Raw genomic sequence first — 22,814 nt, forward strand, 5'->3', positions numbered from 1 at the left:
AATACAAGGGAGCATGCAGCGGTGCTACCGAGCAAAGAGTTACTCACCACTAGGTCGTCTAGGGTTGGTGTAGCCATTGATCAAGTTGAAACTTCAGGGTTCGAGATATCGTTGTGAAATAGTCCAAAGCTCACTAGTCATACTGGAAGGAACAGCGGCACAAAGGTGTTTTGCTCCCGAGTCTCTGGTCGTGCGAACAACCAGTGGCCCGAGCCGATCGAGGACGAAGTGAATCAGACAAGCAACGGCAAACACCAGAGTTATTTGTGTGTAGCGACAGTCGAATGCACGGGTAGCTGCGTAGCAAACGATCGAGCAGCCGAGGCGACGGTAAAGTAGTGATGACGCAGGCGGGGCTGGTTTTGGTGGTGGGATGTTGGTTTCTGCAAAAAGGAGAGTCTTTTGCGCTAGAGTGCTCAAATGCTAACGAGTGCTCGATGAATCATGTGGTCGCCAATCTAAGGTGCGCATGTCCTAGTCCAAGTCTTGTCAAAAAGCAAATCAATGACTCTGATCATATCTGTCATCCGCCGGGCTAGGATAGAACGCGCCTCATGTTGAAAAGACGTTGCTTGTCTCCGATCGGAATGTGGCTTTGCGGCTGAGGTCATCCATGGCACGTGCAGATGACAAGTGTGGCTGACTCGTGGCTGGGGAAAGCGGAAGCGACATGCGTAGTTGGTAGTTGGTGTGGCTGTGCAGAAAAACTCCATCCGGGTACCCCACCATCTTCGGACATTCGGTGCAGCGAATATCCTCGATACGTACCTCCACAGATGACTTCATCCCCTTCGAACCGTGGCACGACATCAGTGGCCCGTCTTTGGGATAAGCACGAGCTAGCGGTTTACTTCCCGAGGCCGGATCGCTGCAACTCCCATCAATGAAGAGGCGTCAACGGGGTCCGGTTGGCTCCGGCTTGATCAGCTCCCAGGAACGGCACTCCGCGGAACAGCAGGATGCTCCATATCTGGGTCAATCAAGCTAGCGGCTGATGTATTATTCGGGGTCTATGGGCCTCTGGTGCCAGGACGGTCTCCAGGAGGTGGGAAGTGGGATGCAATGCCCCATCCTTGTTTCACGGCTCGCGTGGTTGACTGAGGCGCCTCTCACGTTCCCGCATGAGAACCTGCTGATATGCAATCAGCTGTGTGCCTCCATCTAGACGGCGTGGCAGGGTGGTGCTATCTTGTATTCGTCAGTCAAATACCGAAACAGAAACAATCTCAGTCATGTTGTTGCTCCATCTCGACATTTCCATCAACTTTGCCCAAGGTATCCGTAGCTCACCTGCATTAGCACCGCATGTATGAGCACTCACCTCACCTTGTCCGCATTCGTCCAAGGCAAGGCGAGGCAGGGTTACATGGTCAAAGACAGGGATGAACCACATCGGTCGACCGAGGATCCCGACAGCCAGCATCGAGAAGAAAAGGCGGCCCAGCCTCGCGGCGACTGACACCGTGGCAGCACGAGCTGCAAAAACCCAGGAAGAATACGGTCTACCCAGTATTGCTGACGATCAAAAGCGGGAGGGGCTGCCGCCATTCTGCTGTGTCAAGAGAAACCTCGAAATCCCTACACAAACGACCCCTCCTGTTTGACAGAGTTCCTTGCCTTTCCGGCTACTGCGGCGTGGTTCGTGGGCTCGAAAGGCCTAGGCGCAAATCTGTTGCATGGTCGTGCCCGGTGTTTCCATACGAGGGAGGTCCTGGCGTCTCTGCACCCCAGCGCATCAACCTTACTTTTTGTTTCCGACACAAACTCGACACAGATCTATATAAGCTTGTCCCGGGCTCCTCGTCCGACTATGCTAGCAAACAATGCCACCCACAACGGCTTCTACCCATCGTGATATTGGGCCCAAAGTCGCCTCGGAACCGAGATCTGACCCCGAAACTGGACCTGATTCCGACTCAACGGTGCATACCGTCCACAGGCGGCCCATCATGAGTTCCGAAACCCGCAAGAAGTTTATCAACTATCCGCTCCCGATTCCTGGGTAAGTTGATTTGTCCTATGTAGGGCTGAGTGGAGGTTGGCCACTGGTTCATTCACGATGCGCATATCGCTCCCAACGCGCATACTTTGGGATATGGATTTCTCTACCACAGGTCGTGAACTGACAAAATTAGACCGCCAATCCCATACAAGAATGTCAGGAAGAGCAATCCGCCTCTCAGAGGTTGGCTCTTGGTGTTAGCCGCTTGGGCGTAAGTTCTTTGACTCGGCCACTCTTTCTCTCATTCATCGTCGCAATCACTTACGCCCATCAGGATGGAATGTCTATGGTTTATCAGGTCGTTCATCTGGAGCAACGCAGGCTTTGGAAGTCTCAGAAAGATTCGCAAGCATATTGAAGATGCCGAACCTCGGTACGACCCAACCGTTCTGCCTCTGCCAATGGACGAAGCCAAAGACCCGGCGGTCCTCCACCGTGAAAGCGCAGTTAAGGCGAAACCACACCCCTTGAAGTACTACTCCGTAAACGACTATCACGAGATGTACCTTTCGGGTGTAGTCACGCCACTAGCTGTGGCCCGCGCCATCCTGCCCTTGATTCGGCGCGATACGAATCCACCCGGCGAGCACTCCATCGCGTGGTTTGATACCAAAGTCTCCCAGGTTCTGGCTGCTGCCGAGGCATCTACCAAACGATACAAGGAGGGGCGGTCTCTGGGTCCTTTGGACGGTGTTCCGACGGCGGTTAAAGACGAATACGAAATCGACGGATACCGAACATGCCTTGGGTCTAGGAACGATTATACAACCCCAGCGGCGCCGGGCCAGTCGATCACTAGTTGGTGTGTTAAGAAGCTAGAAGACGCTGGCGCTGTCGTGCTCGGAAAGCTGTCTATGCACGAATTTGGACTGGGTGAGTCTTGAGTATCGAAAGACTAGGTGCGCGGAAGCTAACCGGGTGTAGACACGACTGGAAACAATCCCATCTACGGAACACCGCGAAACCCCTATAATCGTGGCTACTACACTGGTGGCAGCTCATCGGGAGCTGGGTACGCGGTTGCGACTGGTCTAGTTCCTGTGGCCCTCGGTAGCGACGGCGGCGGGAGCATTCGCATTCCCTCTTCCATGTGCGGCGTCTACGGTCTGAAGCCTACTCATGGCCGCATCTCTTTTCACCCATGCCCGAATCACAGCAACAGTTGCGCTGTCAACGGTCCCATTGCTGCTGATATCGAATCTCTCGCGACCTACTTTGAGACCATCGGCGCGCCGCACCCCGATTCTCAATTCATCCAGGCATCTCCCTTCATCCTGTCACCCAGCGAGAAGCGCGGAAAGGTCCTCGGTATCCCCGAGGCGTGGTTTGCGCAGGCGGACCCAGCTATCCAGCGCATGTGCCGTACCATGATTGCGAAGCTTGTAACTCACCACGGATACGTCACCGTTCCCATCGACATTCCTTTCCTGGTCGAAGGCCAGTTCGCGCACGCCATGACAGTCCTCACCGACGGCGCAACCCTCCTGCCCGAAACCAAGAACCTGACGCCCGCGAACCGCATCCTCCTCGCCATCGGGCGCGTCACCTCTGCCATGGACTACCTCCTAGCCCAAAAACTCCGCGGCCTTCTCATGCAGCACCTGGCGCATCTCTGGCGCATGTACCCCGGCATGATCATCGTCACGCCGACGACCTCGTGCGCAGGCTGGCCCATTATGAACGAGGGCGAGCTAACCCACGGCGTCAGCGACGGCGACCGCACCATCAGGTCGATGGAGTACGTCTGGATGGGCAACTTTTGCGGGCTCCCCGGCGTCACGGTGCCTGCGGGCTACGTGGTGCCTCACGACCAGCTCGGCGCCGGCGGCGAGGCCGGACCCGATACCGTGGGCAAGGTGCCCATCGGGCTCATGGGGATGGGCGAGTGGACGGACGAGCACAGCCTGCTCGAGTTCGGGCTCGATGCCGAGGAACTATTTGCAAATGAGAGGTGCAGACCGCCCAACTGGGTCGACGTCATTCAGCGGGCCAAGGACGATATGGCCAAGAATGGGGAGGACAGCTTGATAGACCTTTGAGATGATATCCCCACAGACTACGCGAGCGCAATGAGAAAGAAGATCAGGCTGCCCGGCAGAGACAAATTCAAGGATCTTGGCTTTACGCATGACTTAATAGCCCACTTGGGAAAGGAGGCTGAGCTGAGCTGAGCTCAAAATCCGGGTCTCTGCTGCGCTGTCAAGTGAAATCAAGCATCTCAAGCAGGGGTACCCCGTCCCGCCATCCCCGGCACTAGAGGAAGGCATTTGGTGATCTTTTTTGTTGGCAGCGTCCACTTCCTTGTGCAGATCAATGCGTTATTATCATATCATGAAGCTTGGTGGGGAGGGTTTGAGCTAGCGGGGATGACAGCTCCGGACATAGCCCAGGTCACTGTCGACGATTGGTGAATCCCTGATAGACCGAGGCAGTTCTATTGTAGGTGGACGAGAAGCACCGGCTATTGCATGTTTTCCGGAGAGATTCGAGACCGAATAAAAGGAAATAAGCATTTTTGAGCTGATGTAGGTACGGACCGCATGTTAGTCCCAACCTAACTAAGCTTTTATCCCCCCTCCGACGAGGCAGGCTGTCGCTTACACAGCCCCCCCTGTGCCAAGATGATCGAACGCCGGCCTAGACCGCTCAAACTATAATTGCAGGTTGGGACTGTTCGCATCTTTGTTGTTGCTAGTAGTTAACTCTCGAAGCGGATGTTCATGCTCGGCAGGCACGGGCGGCGGGGGAGAGTGGTATGCGAAAAGAACAGACGTATATGCGGCCGGTTTTTGGGTGGTGTCAGTGCAACGAGATGATCTTGCTATTCCGGAAGTTGCGACTGGTTTTAATGAGGCTTTTGTGTCTTTTGTTGTATTGTTTGATCCATTTAGCTTGAAGGTGTGCCTGTTGTCCCGGTGAGAAATTGCCCGCCGGGAGGGCAACAGGCAGTAACAGTAACGTATGATATCTTCGCACTAGGTAAGTAGAGGGGATCTGTATTACTTTATGTGGCCAGGCCCTTTGAAGGCTCTCAGTATGCGTCAAATGATATTCAACAGCTGTTTTGATGTGGGCTTCCCCTCTTCGTAGAGGTCTTTGGGAAGATGGTTTTCTCAAACAAGAATACTCATTGATGAGGTTGCCGAAATAATGGCTGCTAGTTGGCAGCTCAGACGTAGATAATCGCTATGATTGAGGCAGTTTTTCAATACCAATCCACATGTTCCAAGAGATATATACAAATCGATGACTAAGATACGCACCAATTTTGACCTCTTGTTTGACATTGAGGGTGAGTACCACGCACGACTGCGTCGATTTTGAGCTCAATCCGTACCCGGAGTAGAAAGCTCCCAAATGTTTCTCAGAATGTTGCAGTGAATTAATGCTGAAGCATCTGTCTCAATAGTCTTGGGATTGATCTGTTTGGGCGACAGACCCTTCTCATCAGACTCAGGGATAGGAATCATCCGTCCTGATGTCATGTTGGACGTGTTGGTGGGGGGTTCGATGACTTTCATCACTATGAGGCAGTCAAGAATGGACGATCCTAGCACCGCGGTGTACGGTGGTTCAGTTTCGTAGAGAGGGTGGACCCTTCTTTCTCCCTCATCAAGGTATACGATCATGAATACACCAAGGACCCCGGTGGCCGTATATGAAAAGCCACGATGTTGCCCATCCCGCCCTTCACTCCCTCACTCCACGTGACTTGGAAAGTAACACCATCCAGCCCGGCTCCTACCTTCTTCAATCCAATCCATCGAGAATATCTCATCCGCCACCAGTCACACTATGGTCTGGTGGTTTGGTAAATCCTAAGAAGTACCTCGTGGGTGGGGGGCGCAGGCTCAAATCGGGCCTCTTAACTACATGCCAATTCTTTTCGCACTTTCTCTCTCATGAGTTGATCGTTGCTGTTAATTCATTGACAACGAGTTGTTCATCTCTATGGAACTCAAATGACTGCTTACTTCACCGAGTAAAGAGTGTATTGTGTCTTGTCCACTCGTGTTCTACCCGACATACACGGCATTCTTGACGTAGTGTCACTCGACTGCGGACACTTTATATCGCGGCCAGGTTTTGCTCCAATTGAACTTAACATAAGTCTCTTCTTTAGGAACACTGGCCTCGTCGCCAATAAGATGAAACCGACTCTCTCCGACTCTCTCCGACTCTCTCCGACTCAAACATCAACTTCTACGTAGCCTGGGCGGATGGATTGCTCATCGATGTATCAAAGTATTCTACACTCCGAGTTTGTCATGTACAATTACACCCCTTGGCCTGGATGAGATACCTATTTGCAGCGGCTGCATCTTTCTCATAGTAAGGTACCCATTTCTCCAACATTCATCTTTGCAAATAGTCTTATCATTCTGAGGTACTTCCAGAGTGAGAGAGGTGAGGCTCTGACATGAGTGTAAATGCGAATCACAACATGGTTTTCATGACCTCGCCTCTTTATTAGTGGTTGACGACTAAGAAGGGGAACGTCTACTAGGACCGTCTCAGCCTTAAACTCCAAGGACCCCACCCCCCGGTCTGAATGCGACGCCAGTTGGCTGTTAGCCGCACGCGATCTGCTCTAGGCACCTTGGACCATGTAAGCACAGCTCTGACGTATTCGTGACCTCGCGGCATCTTCAGCACTGATGCAGGTTCTAGCGCCGAACGAGCTGCAAAGTGCACATTGCAGCGCGCAGGAGACAAAGCGGCTCAGACAACGGACACAAGCACGGCAAGGTACGGACAAACAGACAGACGACAGCTGCAGAACCGTTGAACTTCCCCGGCCACGGCGGGGAGGGGCTACGGCAGACGACGGTGTTAAGACGGAATCGCAAGCTCTTCCCCGAGGTTGACCACAGCCGAGGCCGGCTTTCCTGAACGGACATACGGAAGTTGATCCCAAGGAACCTGATTGATAAGATGCGATGGGAAAAGTTACCTTTTTCGGGAAGTGAAAGCACGAGTTGTTGAACATGCCCCCTCCTCCGTCATGAGGTCTGCGACGTTTCCCAACAAAATGCAGGAGAGCAAACCGGTTGAGGTGAGGGGTCAGGTCGCTTCGAGGTACGGCAGAGAGGAGGAATAATTAGCTGGCCCGTTTACTCCAAATTCGCCTCTCCTGACGTAGCGTCCCAGCTTCTTTTTTTTCTTCTTCATCCTGCCAGGTCTTGTGCCACTCTATGCCCTGAGCTTCTTTAGTAGGCGGTTGTCTGCAGTTCAGCTCCCCCGCATTCTGGCGCTGAATAAAACAAAACCTAACGATCTAATCTTTGCACGGATATCAAGTGGAACTGCGCGCGCTCTCCATACTCCTTCGAACCGCGGCTGGCAGATCGTACCTACACTGCTGCAAGTATATGCTTTGTGTCCCCTTGGCCGGTTGCAGAGAAGCAGATGGTAGACTGAAGTACACGGAAGAAAGGAGACGTGAAAGAAAAGAAGAGGGGCGTCTGGGGAGAAGACTGGATGATATCGCGGGCTTGGCCGACATAGTGGGACCCCCCCCACCCCCCGGCCTCCACAGGCGCATTCCCTTTCCCCTGCTCTCTTTCGCCCGGGCTCTCCAGAAATACATCCCTCCCAATTTTTGGTCACCTCACAGTCATTGTCAGCTACTTTCTTCTCCCACACTGCGTCGCCAGTCGCACCACCACCAACGAGGCGCGCCTTACCATTGTTAATTTAAGCGTTGCTCTGTCGTTCGCTTCCTCCCATCACCAAACATATCTGGCAACTCGTGAAGGCCAGCGCACGAATCCGAAGCTCCGCCCAAGGTAGCCCTCTTATCGCTACTGCCGCCCTGCTGCACCCGAAGGTTCCACACCACACACCACCGAGAATGAAAGTCTAAGGGAGTGGCGCAATAGTTGGCGAGATTTTCACCAAGAGACGTTTCTCACAACACCCCTCCGAACACTTCTTTCTCCTCTGACATCACATACCGAGTCTCGTCGCCATGCCAGACCACGCTGGAACGGCGGCCGCCGCGCCGCCCCAGAGCGGTTCAAACCCGACCCCTCCCAAGGAGCTATACCCCATGGTCAACTGGAAGTATGACCTCTTCCTCTGGGTCTTGGGCGTATTGGTCGACCTCTTCTTCCGCGAGGTTCACCCTCGTGGCTCCTGGAAAGTCCCCAAGTCGGGACCTGTTCTCTTCGTCGCCGCTCCTCATGCCAACCAGGTCAGTTACTCTTTTTTCTCTTCCCCCCCTTGTCGAAGCAACCCCCTGTCACTATCACATGCTAACGCCGCAATCTCTGCACAGTTTGTCGATGCTCTCATCCTCCAACGCACCCTCCGGCACGAGGCCGGCCGTCGAGTCTCCCTCCTCATCGCGCAAAAGTCTGTCCATGGCTTCATCGGCTGGGGTTCGCGTCAGGTCGGCTCCGTCCCCGTCGGGCGCGCCCAAGATGCTGCCAAGCCCGGCGCCGGCGTGATCTATCTGCCCGACCCCATCAACGATCCCACACTTATCCGCGGCGTTGGCACCAAATTTGGTCAAGGAGAGGGCGAGGTACACGGTATGCTGTTCTTGCCCTCTGCCAAAAAGCAGACCGGCGCCAGCATCGATATTGCGCAGATCATTGGACCCGAGGAAATCCGCATAAAGCGCCCATTCAAGGGCAAGCTGCCGCTCGAGCAGCTTACCGGGCGCGATGACATTGACGAGAATGGCAACTACACCAACAAGGATCTCAAGGGATGCAGTCCCGGCTTCAAAGGAACCAAGTACAAGCTCGCTCCGCACATCGATCAGACCAAGGTGTACGAGGCTGTCTTTGATCGTTTGAGGTCAGGTGGCTGCGTAGGCATCTTCCCCGAGGGAGGTAGCCACGACCGCACCGAACTACTTCCCCTGAAGGCCGGCGTTGCCATCATGGCACTCGGTGCCCTCGCCGAATCCCCTGACTGTGGTTTGACGATCGTACCCGTTGGCATGAACTACTTCCACGCCCACAAGTTCCGCAGTCGCGCCGTCGTCGAGTTTGGTCCTCCCTTCGAAGTCCCCCGGCACTTGGTCGAGATGTACAAGAACAATCAAAGACGCGAGGCCATCGGCCAGCTCCTCGACAGTGTGTACCAGGCTCTGAGCGCTGTCACCGTCTCTACCCCCGACTACGATACCCTGATGATGCTTCAAGCCGCTCGACGTCTGTACAACCCCACCGGGAAGAAGCTGCCTCTGCCTGTCGTCATTGAGCTGAACCGCAGACTCGCCATGGGCTACGAAAAGTACAAGGATGACGCACGGGTCGTCCATGTGATTAAGTCTGTCAAGCAGTACAACAAGGAGCTGCGCTACGTCAACCTTCGCGACCACCAGGTCCAGTACGGCAAGATGTCCATCCCCAAGGTCATCTTCCTGCTATTCTACCGCGTTGCCAAGCTCCTTGTTCTTCTTATTGGTGTGCTGCCCGGTCTCATTCTCTTCGCCCCTGTTTTCGCCGCATCCAAGGCCATTAGCGTTCGTAAGGCGAAGCAGGCTTTGGCTGGCTCGACAGTGAAGGTTCAGGGGCGCGACGTTATGGCTACGTGGAAGCTTCTGGTCGCCATCTTCCTCGCCCCGACTCTGTATCACTTTTACTCGGCCGTCGTCACCTACAAGGTCTGGCAGGACCACCTTTGGGGCTACGTCCCTGAATGGGTGCCGTGGTGGACGACATACCTGGTCATGTGGCCCCTCATGGTGGGTATCACGTTTGCCGCACTTCGATTTGGCGAAGTCGGAATGGACATCTTCAAGTCCCTGAGGCCTTTGGTCCTCTGTCTGAACCCTGCCTCAAGCTACAACATCCAGCAGCTGCGTGCGAAGCGCGTAGACCTTAGCTCCCAAGTTACGGATCTTATCAACACCCTTGGGCCCGAGATGTTCCCCGACTTTGAAAAGACCCGCCTGGTGGCAGACCCGTACAAGGCCGACGGATACTCCCGACCGCGCACACCACCGGCGCGCCGCGATAGCGACGCATCCAGCGCCTACGATGCCGCGACGCCGCCACCCATTTCTAGAAGGGCCACCCAGCAGTCGAGCCGTGCCATGCCCCGCAACGAATCGTACAGCAACATTGGTGGCGTCGGCATCTTCTCTACACGACCACCTTCCCGGTCGAGGAGTCGGAGCAGCAGCAGCGGAGGCGGCCTCGGGTCCGGCGGGTTCCACATCAGCGGGTTCACGACTCTGGACTCTGCCGGTGGTTTTGACGAAGCTAGCAAGAAGATTCGCGAGGCCATGAAGCTTCGCCGGAGAAAGAGTGGAGATCACAGGATGGAGCTCGGCGCGGACGAGAGCGAGGATGAGGAGTACAACGAGGCGCGTAAGAAGAACACATGATGTCACACATACACACATAAAGCTTATATATGTAAGGCTTTGAAAGAGAAAGCGAGAGTTGAAGTTGTGGAGACGGGTTGGGCGCAAGGTGATTCAAATCAAGAATTACTTACTCCCTACGTATAGACAGCGTTTTAATACTTTAAACATGGATTCCCATTTTTGTTTTGCGAATCAGCGCCGGCGCAATTATTGTGTGAATGTACATTAACTACCTTACTTACCCACGGTACTCGGTAGTGCAGACATCATGCTTCATCCGAACGTTTGGACGTTGGAGTGGATTCGCGGGACTGGGGCAAATGCGCAGCCAATTACGGCGATTGGAATTCGAGCACCGAGTATCTTATCTCCGCCCGGCCGGTACGGAGTAAGGCACGGGAGTGGACTGTAGGAATACAGTTGGCGCATTGGGTGGGTGTGTGGCAGGCCTGCAGGATCTGATAATTCAAAAGGTCCCTCCCTCCCCTCCACGGTGACGCTAGGTGTTCGAGACAAACTCGCACGCGTGGCTTTTTTTCGAATCGGCTATTCCGTGCCGCCGCCGGAGTTTTCAGATATATTGTCCGCGGATCTGTGACTCTAGCAGGGCCGAGCGAGGGGCTCCTCGGTGATACGAGCCCATTTGGAGCTTGGTAGTAGTTATTGCGCCCAATGCCCATTCCATGTGTGCTCCCTTTCGGGGGGTTACAATTTGCATTAATAAGGACGCGCGCGGGACTGGGACTAGGACTGGGACTGGGGGATATAACTCTCCAGCAAAGGACTGGTGTCTTGTTGGTCAGCTTGACCATTTGGGGGGGGTTTTGGGTTTTGGGTTTTTTTTTTGACAAGAGAGTGTATTGGTTCAGTCCGGCCCACGGAGCTTGCGGTCGCCGGTTAAGTGTTCCTTTATCCCACCTTTTCCCCCCTTCAAACGGTCTCAATTCTTGTCCACCTCGTTATTGTTTCCCACGCCATTATCTAGGTCCGAGAAAGAAAAAAAAAAGGAGCCAACCCCCAAATACCCCACATCCCGCCACCTTTCCGACGGGTGGGCCGAACGACTCCGTGTGCTCTTTCCGACCCGGTCTTCAGCCCTTTAGTGTAGACTCTGCCCCTCCACTCCATACAAACTTCCCCTCCAAAGCTATTACTGTCTACATTCTTTTCCATCTTTCTGTTACGGAGTAGGAGAGTGCGCAATTTCTACTTCCCTTGCTTTCCCACAATCGCTTTGCTTAGTTTTAGAAAGCAAAGAATAAAACGACAACCATGACGTCCGCATTCAAGTCCTTCGTCTCAGGCGCCAAAAAGTTCGCCCTGGGAACCGCCAAAGGCGTCCCGGTCCTCGAGCTGTTCCCCAAGACCGACCCGGCCGTCGACGGCGAGGATTGCGAGCACGATTGCGAGAGCTGCCACGTCAAGTACCCCAAGGGCTTCAAGATTGACGAGGGCGACGAGCTGTACGGCATGGTCAAGGGATGGAGCACGCACGCGCTCGTCGCGACGGGGAAGAGCGATTGGGTGCGGGACGTGGCGGACGAGAAGGGGAGTGTGATGGAGGCGATTGGCAAGGCTGCGGCGCCGAGTAACGGGGTAAGAAAACTTTGGAAAGAACAAGAAGCGAGATTCAAGCTTGTATGGCTGACCTGATATCAACACACACAGAAACTGATGCTCTCGGCCTCCAACATCCCGACCCCGAACCACTCGAGCGACTACACCGAACCCACGACAGTCCTCCTCCTCCCGGCCTTTGTGATCATCGACCACGTCACACCCAAAAGGGTCCCCGAGCTCATCACCGAATTCGTAGACAAGGCCCCGACAAACATCTCCCCGCTCGCGCCGCTCGCCCTCCCGACCTCCGTCCCCGTAGCCTCCTTGACAAACAACGGCACCGACACGAGCGCAGCCGCAGCTGCCACTACTACATCGAGCAACGGCATACCCCCCGAGATCTCCCGCCGCCCATGCCCGCACAGCGCGCTGATCCTCCTCTGCTCGCAAAAGACGCGCGACGCCCGCTGCGGCCAGTCCGCCCCTTTGCTGCGCAAGGAGCTGGAGCGCCACTTGCGGCCCCTGGGTCTGTTTCGCGACATGGACGACGAGAGGCCCGGCGGGGTGGGGATTTACTTCATCTCGCACGTCGGCGGGCACAAGTACAGTGCTAATGTGATGGTGTACCGCCGGCCCGACGCCTTTGGGCTGGATGATGTCGAGCGCGTGACAGAGGGCGGCGAGCACATGGTGCCCAAGGCCAAGACGGTGGTGCCGGAGACGGAGGATGTGGGCGCTGCGCAGTGTATTTGGCTTGCGCGGATCAAGCCTGAGGATTGTGAGAATTTGGTTAAGTATACTATATTGCAGGGCAAGGTTGTGAAGCCTGAGACGCAGTTGAGGGGTGGATTTGATAGGGCCAAGGGGATAATGAGTTGGTGAGCCGTTTTCGGTCTCTTTTTGTTGTTTTGTTTCATTCTTAGAAGCGACTTTGGGCGCATACTACCTGGGGGGATCATGATCAGGGCCAATGGGATACAGGTCTGGGGGCGTTGGAGGATACGGTACATAGAGGAAGACCGGCAGACGGTATTTTGGTAGACAAGAGCTTGCAATAGACGAAAGGGTTTGAACTTTGCAATGCGATGAGTGCCAAGATCAGATCCATTTACATCATGAATCTTGCGAGACGTGATTTAGATGGGTTTGAAAGAGCTATCTATGACATTGCGTTGGAAGGGTGCATAATTTGACCGTTGCACTGCAAACCGAGACTCCGCACAATGACAGAGTCGACCGGCGTGGGGCTCCACTTGTACCGCCCCGCCCCGCATCCTCCAGGAAAAAACACCAGACCCCCCCCCCCCCCCCCCTCCCCGAGCTGCAGGCGCGTTAGGCTGGCGCGATAAGATACGAAGGAAGCAGCGCAACGGGGAACAGACCCGCCATGGTCGCCCAGACAACAAAGCTAGCGTAAACAATCCCCACGACCGCTCCTTCGTGCCCAGTACAACCGCAGTTCAGCTCACCGACACGAACCATCCCATCCAGTCCCATCCAGTCCCATCCAGTCCCGTCCCAATCCCCCCAATCAATCTTTCTTATTGCACAACGACCAGAAACAGAAAAACAATTGCAATCTCGGGACGTAGTCTGGCTTTGAGCCATCTCCCCTCCCAGCTTGCATTTGCCTCTTTTGATTTTTTTGTCGTTGCCCATTTCCCCAAACATGGTGTGAGCAGCAAGAGAAACAATTCCGCAAAGCTGTCGGGATTCTCTCTCGCCTTTATTCATCCACAAAGCATTGGAATTACATCACACCCCGTTATTTTGGTTGTCTCTTCTTCTTCTTCTTCAAGCAAGCTTCAGTTTCCGCCCAGCATTCCACACGAAGGGGGGGAAGCATTGTTTTCATCCATCCATACCAGCAAGAACCCTGTCTCGAACTGTTGTTTCCCGCCCCCATTTCCCTCGTCGACAATGGGCTCCGCCGCCGAAGGAGATAACAATGGAAGAAGCCGCCCCAGGTCCTCGGTCCTCAAGAGCTTCATCCACCGCCGTAACCAGTCCGAGGGCTCTGCGCTCTTCACCTCGCCGCCCTCCGTCCAGGTCACCACCACGCCCGCACAACACATCTCGGCCGCCTACGCACAGCTCGAGGGCAGGATGCCGCCCCCTCCTCCCGTCCGCACCGAAGGCTTGGGGGCCCTCGGCGAGCTGAATCCTCACTCGTCGCCCCGCAAACAGCAACCAGACAGCAACCGAGACCGATCGCGCTCGCCGACCAAATCCGCCTTCAGCAACATGTCCTTCAAGTCCCTGGCCAAAGAGGCCCGGAAATCACGCGACATGTCTCCCGAGAAGCCAAAGAAGACGAAATCGAGCACGAACCTGGCGGGCTTCCTGTCTCGACCCCGATCGACCATGTCTCTCAACAAGACCACGAAGGAGGAGGAGGAGCGGCGCCAGGCTAAGGACAAGGAGAACCGCACACCCCCGAGCTCGACGTCGAGCGCCGACATGACGGGTCCGGGTCCGGCCCCACCTATCTACGCACAGTTCTGCAGTCAAGACCTCGGGAGTAATGGGCTGCGTGGGAAGGCGTCCTTCGACGCGGGTAGTGGACGTTACGGAAGTGATGCCTCGAGCGACCTGTCCAAAAAGCAGAGACCCAAGTCATACCATCCCTCTACAGCCATCTCCGAGCATAAATCTACATCAGACCTACGCAGTAGGCCAAAGATGGACGGACGCGAACCTTCTGCTTCGGAAAGAATCAAAAGCAAGGTCCAGCGTCCCAAGCTCTTTACGGCCTTTTCCGCCGCCGGGTCTAGCACCAAGTCCAAGGCTTCGGACTCCGCCGACAAGCCCATCGACCCCAAAGCGATTGATCAGCACCTCGAGGCCATGCTTGATCGGCGCAACATCCCCGAGAACCAGCGCTACAAGATGCGCAGCCTGGCAGACACAATCAAGATGGAGTTCATCCGACAGGACTGGGCGGAAATGGCGGCCAAAGAGCAGGCTGGTGTCGCTGACACCAACGAGCCTACCTCTGCGGTGAACGGAGGCTCTGATAAAGAGGAGACACAGTCTAAGCGTTCTCGCGGAAGAAGCTTCACGCTGTCGCGAAAAAAGGACCCAAAGGAGCCTGCATCACCGACGAAAAAGTCCAAGGGCGACGGCACTTCCATCGGTCGCCATTTCCGAAGCAAGTCGACCGAGAGCGTGGTCAGCGAGCGGCCTGTTTCGGCGAGTTCGACAGGAAGCACCGGCATTCTTTCTAAGATCAAGTTCGGCCAGGGGCCGGGCGACTACGTTTCGTATCTGCGCAAAGTGCAGAAGCCGGAGCTGGTCGAGGTTGGGAAACTGCATAAACTACGGCTGCTTCTGCGTAATGAGACGGTCTCGTGGACCGAGGACTTCATGAAGCAGGGCGGCATGGAGGAGATTGTCGGCCTCTTGAAACGCATTCTCGCTATCGAGTGGAGGTAAGTAACTGGTTTTCCAAAAAAAAAAAAAAAAAAAAAAAAAAAGCGGGAGAGAGCCATTCAAATACTGATGAACGATAGGGAGGAACATGACGATGCCCTTCTCCACGAAAACTTACTATGCTTAAAGGCTCTATGCACCACAGCGCTGGCCTTGCGATATCTCCACTCCATCCACGAGGACTTGTTTCCCAAGCTCCTTCATATGCTGTTCGACCCCGAGAAGAAGGGTCCCAGCGAGTTTACTACACGCAACATTATCACGTCAGTGTTATTTACATACATTGAGTCGGCTTCGCCAATGGAGCGCATCGCTCGTGCGCAAAAGGTGCTCTCCTTTTTGCGCAACCCCCAGCCCAACGAAGAGGAGAGACCGCTTGGCTTCGTACTGGAGATGCGGAAAGACCGACCGTACACAGTCTGGAATAAGGAGGTCGTCAGCGTCACCAAGGAAGTATTTTGGATCTTCCTACACCACCTCAACGTCATCGCCCTGCCGTCCGAAATGTCGACCAAGGGCGGCGCGCCGCTCGGCACAATCACCAATGGCGCGACTTATCAAGATCCGCACGCCTTTATGCACAGGCACTTCCCTTCGGAGCGGCCCCCCGTCCCGGCTGCTCCTTACGTCGGCGGAGTGGAGTGGGATGCGACGAACTACCTCGCCTCGCACCTGGACCTCATGAACGCTATTATTGCCTGCACGCCAACGGCGGCGCAGCGCAACAATTTGCGCAACGACCTCCGGATCTCGGGCTGGGAAAAGGTGCTCGGCGGCAGCCTCCGGCTGTGCAAGGAGAAGTTTTACGGCTGCGTTCACGAGGCGCTGCGGTGCTGGGTCGCGGCGGCCACGGAGGACGGGTGGGACTCGCGGGATGTGCGGTACGGACCGCCGCCCGAGTCGCGGAACCCGAGTCCCAAAAAGACACAAAAAGCCCAGAAGCCTGTTGAAGCGGCGCCCAAGATTGAGATTCCAAAGTTGGATTTTGGGCTTGATAATCATCGCGTTACGCCCGTTAAGGAGAGGGACGTTTGGCTGTCATGAAGCCATGTTGGAAGGACGAATGCAGACTTTTTTTGTACATCAATTTGCTACGGGAAAGGGTTCGAAAAAAATCACAGGATGGGGGAAGTTTCCCCAACGAGCTTTCGACATGGACGCGTCGAAGGCCATTTGGGCCTTCCCTCAGTATCGGTATCCCAACACCCCCTTTGAGATTGTCAACGCAGACGGGGCGGAAGCAAATCACTCAACTCACCCTGCTCGTCTCCGGAAGATTTGGAATGGAAGGAGAAGGAAGAAAGAGGGAGACGAAGAAAAGGAGGGAAGGGAAGGGGGAGGATTGCGGAAGCTCTTGGGCGCTGTTTTTGTTTCCTTGTGGGTATTTCGTTTTCGGGGTTGGATCTCTGGATGAGGAGGGTGGAGTTTTCATATTGTTTTTTGTCTCCTTGTTTTTCCTACTATTCCTGGAAGAGTGAGAGAAGGGGGAGGAGGAGGGAAAGAGAGGTGTTGTTGTATGCACATACACAGAGACAGGGGGGTTGGAAAGGAAGAGTGAGACTCGGAGAGAGGACGAGAGGAGAGAGAGAGAGAGAGAGAGACAAAGAGGGGAGACACATGATGCTGCCTAATGCTTCTTATGAAGGGCAACGTTTATGAATTGATGATCATCATACATAGAAAAAGCCGTTATTTTTTTATGTGCTGTCCGTTCGTTTTATAATGAAGGAATTGGAAGGGTGGGGGAGGGAAATGAAAAAGGGATTAAATGTTTTCTGATACTTCTTGACGTCTCTATTCGTATCTGCGTATCTTGTCAACTTTGTTTTCTCATGTTTAGGCGCGTGTGTTCTCCTTTCAGTGAGTACATGAAGCTCCGTGTCAAAATGGGAGTGTAAGGTAGACTTTCCAGGTTACGAGGTCCTCTGTACCATCGCTGCTGACTACCCTTATTTGGTCCAGTACACATGTCCAGTACACATGCCTCTGTAGAGCAAAATAAATGCCTGATGTAAACTCAGAACACCAGAAAGTCACAGAGAAGATACGAGGTGGCCCTTTAACGTTGGAAATTGTCCTATTGGAAATGGTAGATGAACCGTGTTGTATCATGTTCTTTCTTGACACCCCCGCTTGCCAGGTATTACTCCCCCCAAAGGTGAAGAGCATTGCCCGGGAAAAAATACCCCGAAGTACAGATAAAGTCTTCTTCTATCAGGGTCCAACAGGGGGTGCTCCGGACAAGTACCTTACGTGCCTGTTCATTCTCTTCCAAGAGGAAAGGGAGAACTTGAAATTTGACAGAAGGCTTACTCAGCCTGGCATCCTTCATAGAGGTTCGCGGCTTTAACTTCAAGACCTGGGGAGGAGGAGAGGATCAGGAAGGGAAGGCAAGGGGGGACAGGGGGGCGGTCAGCCTGAGCCGAGGGCACGGATGTCAGTCAAATCCGTCGGGCCTCAAATTGATAGATGAGTTTCTTGGGGCAGATTCGGAGGTGACGGGGGTTAACACATTTGCACACATTGTCCGACAACCAGCTCTTGGGCACTTTTTCCTTTCCCGCGGGCCGCTGGTCGGTAGATCAATCATCAGCGTGCGGTGTCGGCGCATGATTCGCAAAGGGGCGCCAGGGTCGGGTCCTACAGGATGAAGTTGGGGATTAGTTCTGACGGTCATGATGGTGGTACTGCTGTTGCTCGCTTGAAGGACCCTTGTGGTCGTCAGTATCAGTGCGTTGGGCTCGGCAAGGGATTTGTGACGAGAAGATGGGTTATGCATTGCAGAGGTAGCTCCCAATGGACGCCTCCCTCCCCCCCTATCCAGGTCTTTGGATAACGACGTTGTCCCACGAACGAGTACCACCCCAGGGTAAGAAGACCCTGCGTTGCCTTCCCCAGCGTTTCCCGTAAAGTAACGATGTAGGAGTAAGTATCTTCATCTGAGTGAGACATCTCTGCCGATGCAGCAAATGATTTGCAACCCACAGGATTTCATCATCTAGTCGAGTCCGAAAGTTCCCGGTAAGGTACGGTCATAACCTTCAACTGGATTTAGAGATTGCTCCGGTGCGTCTTAAAGGCATCAAACACCGATGTGCCATTTAGCACGTCTGCCTTGACCTTGTCGTCGGCAGCTGTAAGCCTGGGGAGAAGCTCCAGCACCTGGTCGACTTTATCCTTGGGGATGACGACAACGCCGTTCACCGGATCAGCGAAAACGAGATCACCAGGGTTGACGACGGTGCCATCGACGTTGATAGGTACTTCGACCGCCCAAGGGGTGCTCTCTGCCCCGGCGCCAACCGTGGAGAGTCCCCTTGCCCAGACCTAGGAAGGTTCAGCGACCGCCGGTCAGATTTATTAGGGGACTTGGAGAAGATCGCAAAGGACCTGGGTGGTTTGTTTGACTCACCGGTAGACCCGTACTGGTTAGTTCGTCCAGATCCCTGGCACGGCCTACTACCACGATCGCCTTCGCTTGCCGAACCTTCATCCTCACAGCCATGATACCTCCGCAGACGGCATTCTTCTGCCCGTCGGGCTGTCTGATGATCACGATGGTACCCGGCTGGGTGATATCAGCCCAGTGAGTGTTTTTGGGAATGTTTGCCGTGGGCGAATCCAACGTCTCCCCCTTTCGAGCAAAAAGTATCGTGGATGCTGGTGCTATGGTGATGGGAGCATCTGCGGGGTTCGGTTGGCCCAGCAGTTGCAGATCAGGTAGGAAGCCAGCCCCGGGCACTTTGAGCTTCACGAGTGCATCCGAAATATCACAAGCGGTGAACTTTTGAAGAGCTGCAATTCGTTCGTCGTCCGTGTTGGTCATGGTAGCGTGAAGCGACTAATCGGTAGCGGAATGAGTTGTGAGCTGAGAGTTTATAGGCTAGAAGCAAGTCTGGAGGCGATGTCTCGTCAGATGGGACAACATAGAACCGCGGTTGAGGGAGATGATGCCGGAGTCGAAGATGTTGTACGAATGAATTGGACAATGGCTCGCGTCATCTTGATTTCTAGAGGTCAAACGCTCGACGTAGCTGGGTTTCGGGTGAAGTTGGATGCCCGGGAGCCGCCGTGGGACAGCCCCTCCAATCACATGCCGTCCCAGAGGGAGGAGGGTGGGCTTTGCAGGAATGCACGTTGAGGCTTGTGCTTGGTGGGGGACCATCATGGAAGCATCTGCGCGCAGCATCCGTACGCCGTGCGGTAAGGCACTCTCGGTAGGTAGGCTGGTACGGCTGCGGTGCCACCTTGGCAGTTGCGCAGACATTGTGTCGCTTTCTAGATGTTTCCAATATTCCATTTTCTGCCGAGACGTTGGTTGATGCAGCAACGTTGTGATCCGTTGTTCCTTACAATAACGAGAAGGCGGAAACAGACCGCGGGCCCAGTTGATAGTGTGAAAGGCGCGATACCGGCCTGATTGAACAGCCCATCTACCGGGTCCAGGGAACACGGGCGGATTAAGAGCCTATATTGGCGTAGGTAGCAATCCGATAGTGAGACTGGTGGAGTTGAGGTGCAGCAGTTGCAAGGAGGTACTCCATATGCCTGCCGGAGAATGAAGGGACCTAGAACAGTTCGATTCATTGGCCGACTACTGCTATTGGCTGACTATATCTCCGCCTCTCGCACACACGTCGAATCAGTGTCGCCAATGTGCGCAGACGGCGGTCGCATTATCGCCGGGTGGTGAGACAGGAGGAGGAGCAGTTACAAGACAGAGACCATCCTGTCGATCCGCTACATGTATGTGAATGGGCCGATCAGTCACATGATGAGATATCGGCCAGCGGGGAAAGACGATAGAGCGCGTATGTATCCGTATGTAGTCGTAGCGTGATTATTCGTCAAAGTGTTGTTGATAATGGTATTGTGTGTGCGGCGTGGGCTCGCTTCTCATGCAGCTCTTTGGCTGTGCCGCGCGACTTTTGGTATCCGGAGCTTGGGGAAATGGGCGGACAGGGAAGTTGAAAGCAGGCAAAGACGAGTTGCAGTGCAAGGTATCGGTTAAGGTAGGGTTCGAGATGGGTCGGTTCCAAGTGTCCGAGATGTGGCCCTGGCCCCCTCGGAGCTCGCATGTTCCTGAAAGAGGGCAGACGATCCGGACAAGCGGTCAGAATCTTGAATTATGGTGGATGCAGGCGTGGGCGGCGTGCTTCTCTGCGGCCGAAAGGAGAGAACGATGTTCGTTGCGTCGGGAGGAATATGTTGCCTGTAAGGTGTCGCCGTGTCGCCGAGTCCAGCCACACGAGTAAGGTCAAGCAGGTACCTAAGGGAGGTAGGCAGGTACTGCGTACGGTGAAGTATCTATGTATCTTCTCAAGGTGAGTATCCCGTGCGGATACCTACCTAGGTGAGACCGTAAGGTGTAAGCAAGGTGAGGTTCGGGTAAATGGTAATCTTACCTTCCATGTTGGCACTTTGGAAAGGAATCTAGACTCGGAAGGAGCCAGCGAGTGCGACCTTCTTAGACGGCGGGATCTCAAGCTCCAATTGGGAAGCAACGCCTCGCACTCCCGTCCCGACCAATGGCTAACGTCGCTAAGGTAGGTAGGTACCTTACACCGGGAGAGCAAGAGCGACGATGCCTCGTACCTACCTTATCACGACTTCACGTGGCGATAGACGCAAGTGGCAAGTCCATCAATGGAACTTGGAAGGCAGGCATGGACGGGAATTCCTGATGGGAAGGAGCATCGGAGCAGGAGTCCGGTAGAAGAGGAGTACGAGCTGGGGTCTTCTTGTCTGAATGCCTTCTCGTCACTCTTCCCCATGTTCAAGTCTCCAACACATCACCATCACACCCATCTACCTCGGAATACCTACCTACCTACCTACCTCCCTCACCTACCTAAGCTCCCAAGATACCCAGAGGCAAACACGCGAGGGTCAGGAAGTGTGATGCGATCCTGCAGTGGTCTCAACTCTTTTCGACCGGTCTACTTTTCCACCAAACACCAATGCTCGTCTGCTAAACGCTGGCCTCTCTATGCGTATGCCCCCGTATACTTCGCGTCCCGTTCAACAACCTCTCGAATCATTGGCAATGCAACACTGGCCTCAACTCCGGGTTATACCCCTCACTCACCGGGGCCAATCGCCGGGCCACGAGAGAGATACCGAGATGGCGACGACTCCAACGACATGACACGGAGCGCTCGTTACTGGCTATCCACCGCGAACGAGGGCAGGGTCTGTCCACCTCACAGGCTCATTGTCCGTCCGGCTTCTGCTTGTTAAGCACACAAGTTTTCCACGGCCACTACGCCGCCAAACCCCTGGTCTCCTCCTCCAGAAACCCCCGCCAGAGATCTCCGTTTATTTCCGGGTTCTAAGCGGGACAATGATCAGGGGTATCATCTGGGTACGGAGTACGGAGTACTGCGCAGGCATGTGGCCGACCACGCTGCACTCGCTACCGGACTACTTTGTGCTTGACGATGAATGTAAGCCCGCCACTGGCGCTGCTTTTGCAAAGTTGTTTCTGGCTGGGTCTACGTCTGGCATTGGGTTGGTTGACTGTGGGACGTGGGTGGACAAAGCCCAACGACCGCATGCTCGACGGCCCCGATGTCATGGCAAGTCCCGGGCCGCTGAAGATCATGGATGGTACGGAGTACTGGTCTTGACGGGGAACGGGAACGGGGAACGGGAACGGGAAAACACTGGATGGTTTCCACAAACTCTCCCTCCCGAGTCCCAAGGTCTCAACTCAAGCACCCCATTCAATCATCCCCAGCTTTCTCTATATGTCTGCGGCACGAGCTGCTGGCCAGCAGCCATTTCGAGTCATTCCGCTTGACTCGGGGGAGACGCCTTCTTTTCTTTTTCCAAAACATGCAAAACAACTGACATCTGTTCGTCTGGTCTTTGAGTGAGACATAGGCCGCGCCGCGCGTTGCGTCGGCTTGGGTCTTGGGGTGTCCGCGGTAGAAGGATTCAGGGTTCACAATGTCCCATGACTGATATTGACTGTCCAGAGAGCTAGGCATGCCACGACCACAACCAAAGGCGTACATGGCAATTAGGTACAAATGAGATCGGTTTCGGTCTCGTCGGAGTCATCTTCAGGCACCAAGACACGGCGTGCCCTGTTTGGACTCATAATCATGGTTCACTGCCTTTCTAGGAAACCCGAGCAGTCGAGCTGGAGATGGTGACCTTGGCATCAAAGCTCGAGGGATTGTCGTTGCCGTCACAAGGTGAAAGTCGCTCACCGAGCCAATCCAGACGGGAGAGCTTCATGGAGGCTTTGTTTCAAGACGAGGGTTCCTGGCTCGAGTTGGATGCAAAAGGATCGGCGCGTCCATCCCGAGATCCCTGGTCTGCACTCTTCCTGGCAATCTGGTCCTAGACCTGGTCATCCGTCCCTCTTGGAGAGAGATCTCCAAGGTCAATGACTGCTACTGTCACTCTATTCGCGCCTACTAGTAGCCCGGCGGCGCAACGCAGGGGAGACCGGAAAGCCAGCAGCAGATGCCAGAAGCCGCG

At 54.6% G+C, this 22,814-nt stretch overlaps 7 protein-coding genes across 7 annotated transcripts; 6 read left to right on the top strand and 1 right to left on the bottom strand.

Moving 5' to 3' along the window:
• Positions 1-1,949: 1,949 nt before the first annotated feature.
• On the top strand, positions 1,950-4,041 carry BDP81DRAFT_324820 (amidase; the record flags this gene model as incomplete). The annotated part of the gene is made up of 4 exons (XM_060584920.1): positions 1,950-2,002; positions 2,136-2,213; positions 2,277-2,875; positions 2,927-4,041. The coding sequence occupies 4 exons, from the start codon at positions 1,950-1,952 to the stop codon at positions 4,039-4,041; spliced, it is 1,845 nt and encodes a 614-aa protein (XP_060443041.1).
• A 3,932-nt stretch (positions 4,042-7,973) lies between these two features.
• Positions 7,974-10,349, top strand: BDP81DRAFT_324594 (acyltransferase; the record flags this gene model as incomplete). The annotated part of the gene is made up of 2 exons (XM_060584899.1): positions 7,974-8,198; positions 8,283-10,349. The coding sequence occupies 2 exons, from the start codon at positions 7,974-7,976 to the stop codon at positions 10,347-10,349; spliced, it is 2,292 nt and encodes a 763-aa protein (XP_060443042.1).
• A 796-nt stretch (positions 10,350-11,145) lies between these two features.
• On the top strand, positions 11,146-13,032 carry BDP81DRAFT_378756 (Sucrase/ferredoxin-like-domain-containing protein). Its single transcript, XM_060586803.1, has 2 exons — positions 11,146-11,927; positions 12,000-13,032. The coding sequence occupies exons 1-2, from the start codon at positions 11,604-11,606 to the stop codon at positions 12,771-12,773; spliced, it is 1,098 nt and encodes a 365-aa protein (XP_060443043.1). The 5' UTR covers positions 11,146-11,603; the 3' UTR covers positions 12,774-13,032.
• Positions 13,033-13,811: 779 nt separating this feature from the next.
• Positions 13,812-16,367, top strand: BDP81DRAFT_324973 (armadillo-type protein; the record flags this gene model as incomplete). The annotated part of the gene is made up of 2 exons (XM_060584939.1): positions 13,812-15,322; positions 15,404-16,367. The coding sequence occupies 2 exons, from the start codon at positions 13,812-13,814 to the stop codon at positions 16,365-16,367; spliced, it is 2,475 nt and encodes an 824-aa protein (XP_060443044.1).
• Positions 16,368-18,238: 1,871 nt separating this feature from the next.
• On the bottom strand, positions 18,239-19,263 carry BDP81DRAFT_59096 (DlpA domain-containing protein). The gene is made up of 2 exons (XM_060596023.1): positions 18,736-19,263; positions 18,239-18,650 (listed from the first exon to the last, which is right to left on the bottom strand). The coding sequence occupies exons 1-2, from the start codon at positions 19,147-19,149 to the stop codon at positions 18,375-18,377; spliced, it is 690 nt and encodes a 229-aa protein (XP_060443045.1). The 5' UTR covers positions 19,150-19,263; the 3' UTR covers positions 18,239-18,374.
• A 749-nt stretch (positions 19,264-20,012) lies between these two features.
• On the top strand, positions 20,013-20,706 carry BDP81DRAFT_432822 (uncharacterized protein). Its single transcript, XM_060590818.1, has one exon. The coding sequence runs from the start codon at positions 20,222-20,224 to the stop codon at positions 20,576-20,578; it is 357 nt and encodes a 118-aa protein (XP_060443046.1). The 5' UTR covers positions 20,013-20,221; the 3' UTR covers positions 20,579-20,706.
• Positions 20,707-21,093: 387 nt separating this feature from the next.
• On the top strand, positions 21,094-21,725 carry BDP81DRAFT_432823 (uncharacterized protein; the record flags this gene model as incomplete). The annotated part of the gene is made up of 1 exon (XM_060590819.1): positions 21,094-21,725. A coding segment is annotated over one exon (470 nt), but the record flags the coding sequence as incomplete, so codon positions are not given.
• Positions 21,726-22,814: the final 1,089 nt, after the last annotated feature.

Source organism: Colletotrichum phormii, assembly GCF_030913505.1.
Source record: "Colletotrichum phormii strain CBS 102054 chromosome Unknown BDP81scaffold_15, whole genome shotgun sequence".
NCBI classification, from domain to species: Eukaryota; Fungi; Ascomycota; class Sordariomycetes; order Glomerellales; family Glomerellaceae; genus Colletotrichum; species Colletotrichum phormii.

Excerpts from the sequence above, each read along its gene's own strand:
- BDP81DRAFT_432822 (XM_060590818.1), top strand. The coding sequence starts at position 20,222 with ATGCAGCTCTTTGGCTGTGCCGCGCGACTTTTGGTATCCGGAGCTTGG.
- BDP81DRAFT_378756 (XM_060586803.1), top strand. The coding sequence starts at position 11,604 with ATGACGTCCGCATTCAAGTCCTTCGTCTCAGGCGCCAAAAAGTTCGCC. Across the intron at positions 11,928-11,999 it reads CTGCGGCGCCGAGTAACGGG|AAACTGATGCTCTCGGCCTC; the intron begins GTAAGAAAACTT and ends CAACACACACAG.
- BDP81DRAFT_59096 (XM_060596023.1), bottom strand. The coding sequence starts at position 19,149 with ATGACCAACACGGACGACGAACGAATTGCAGCTCTTCAAAAGTTCACC. Across the intron at positions 18,651-18,735 it reads TAACCAGTACGGGTCTACCG|GTCTGGGCAAGGGGACTCTC; the intron begins GTGAGTCAAACA and ends GAACCTTCCTAG.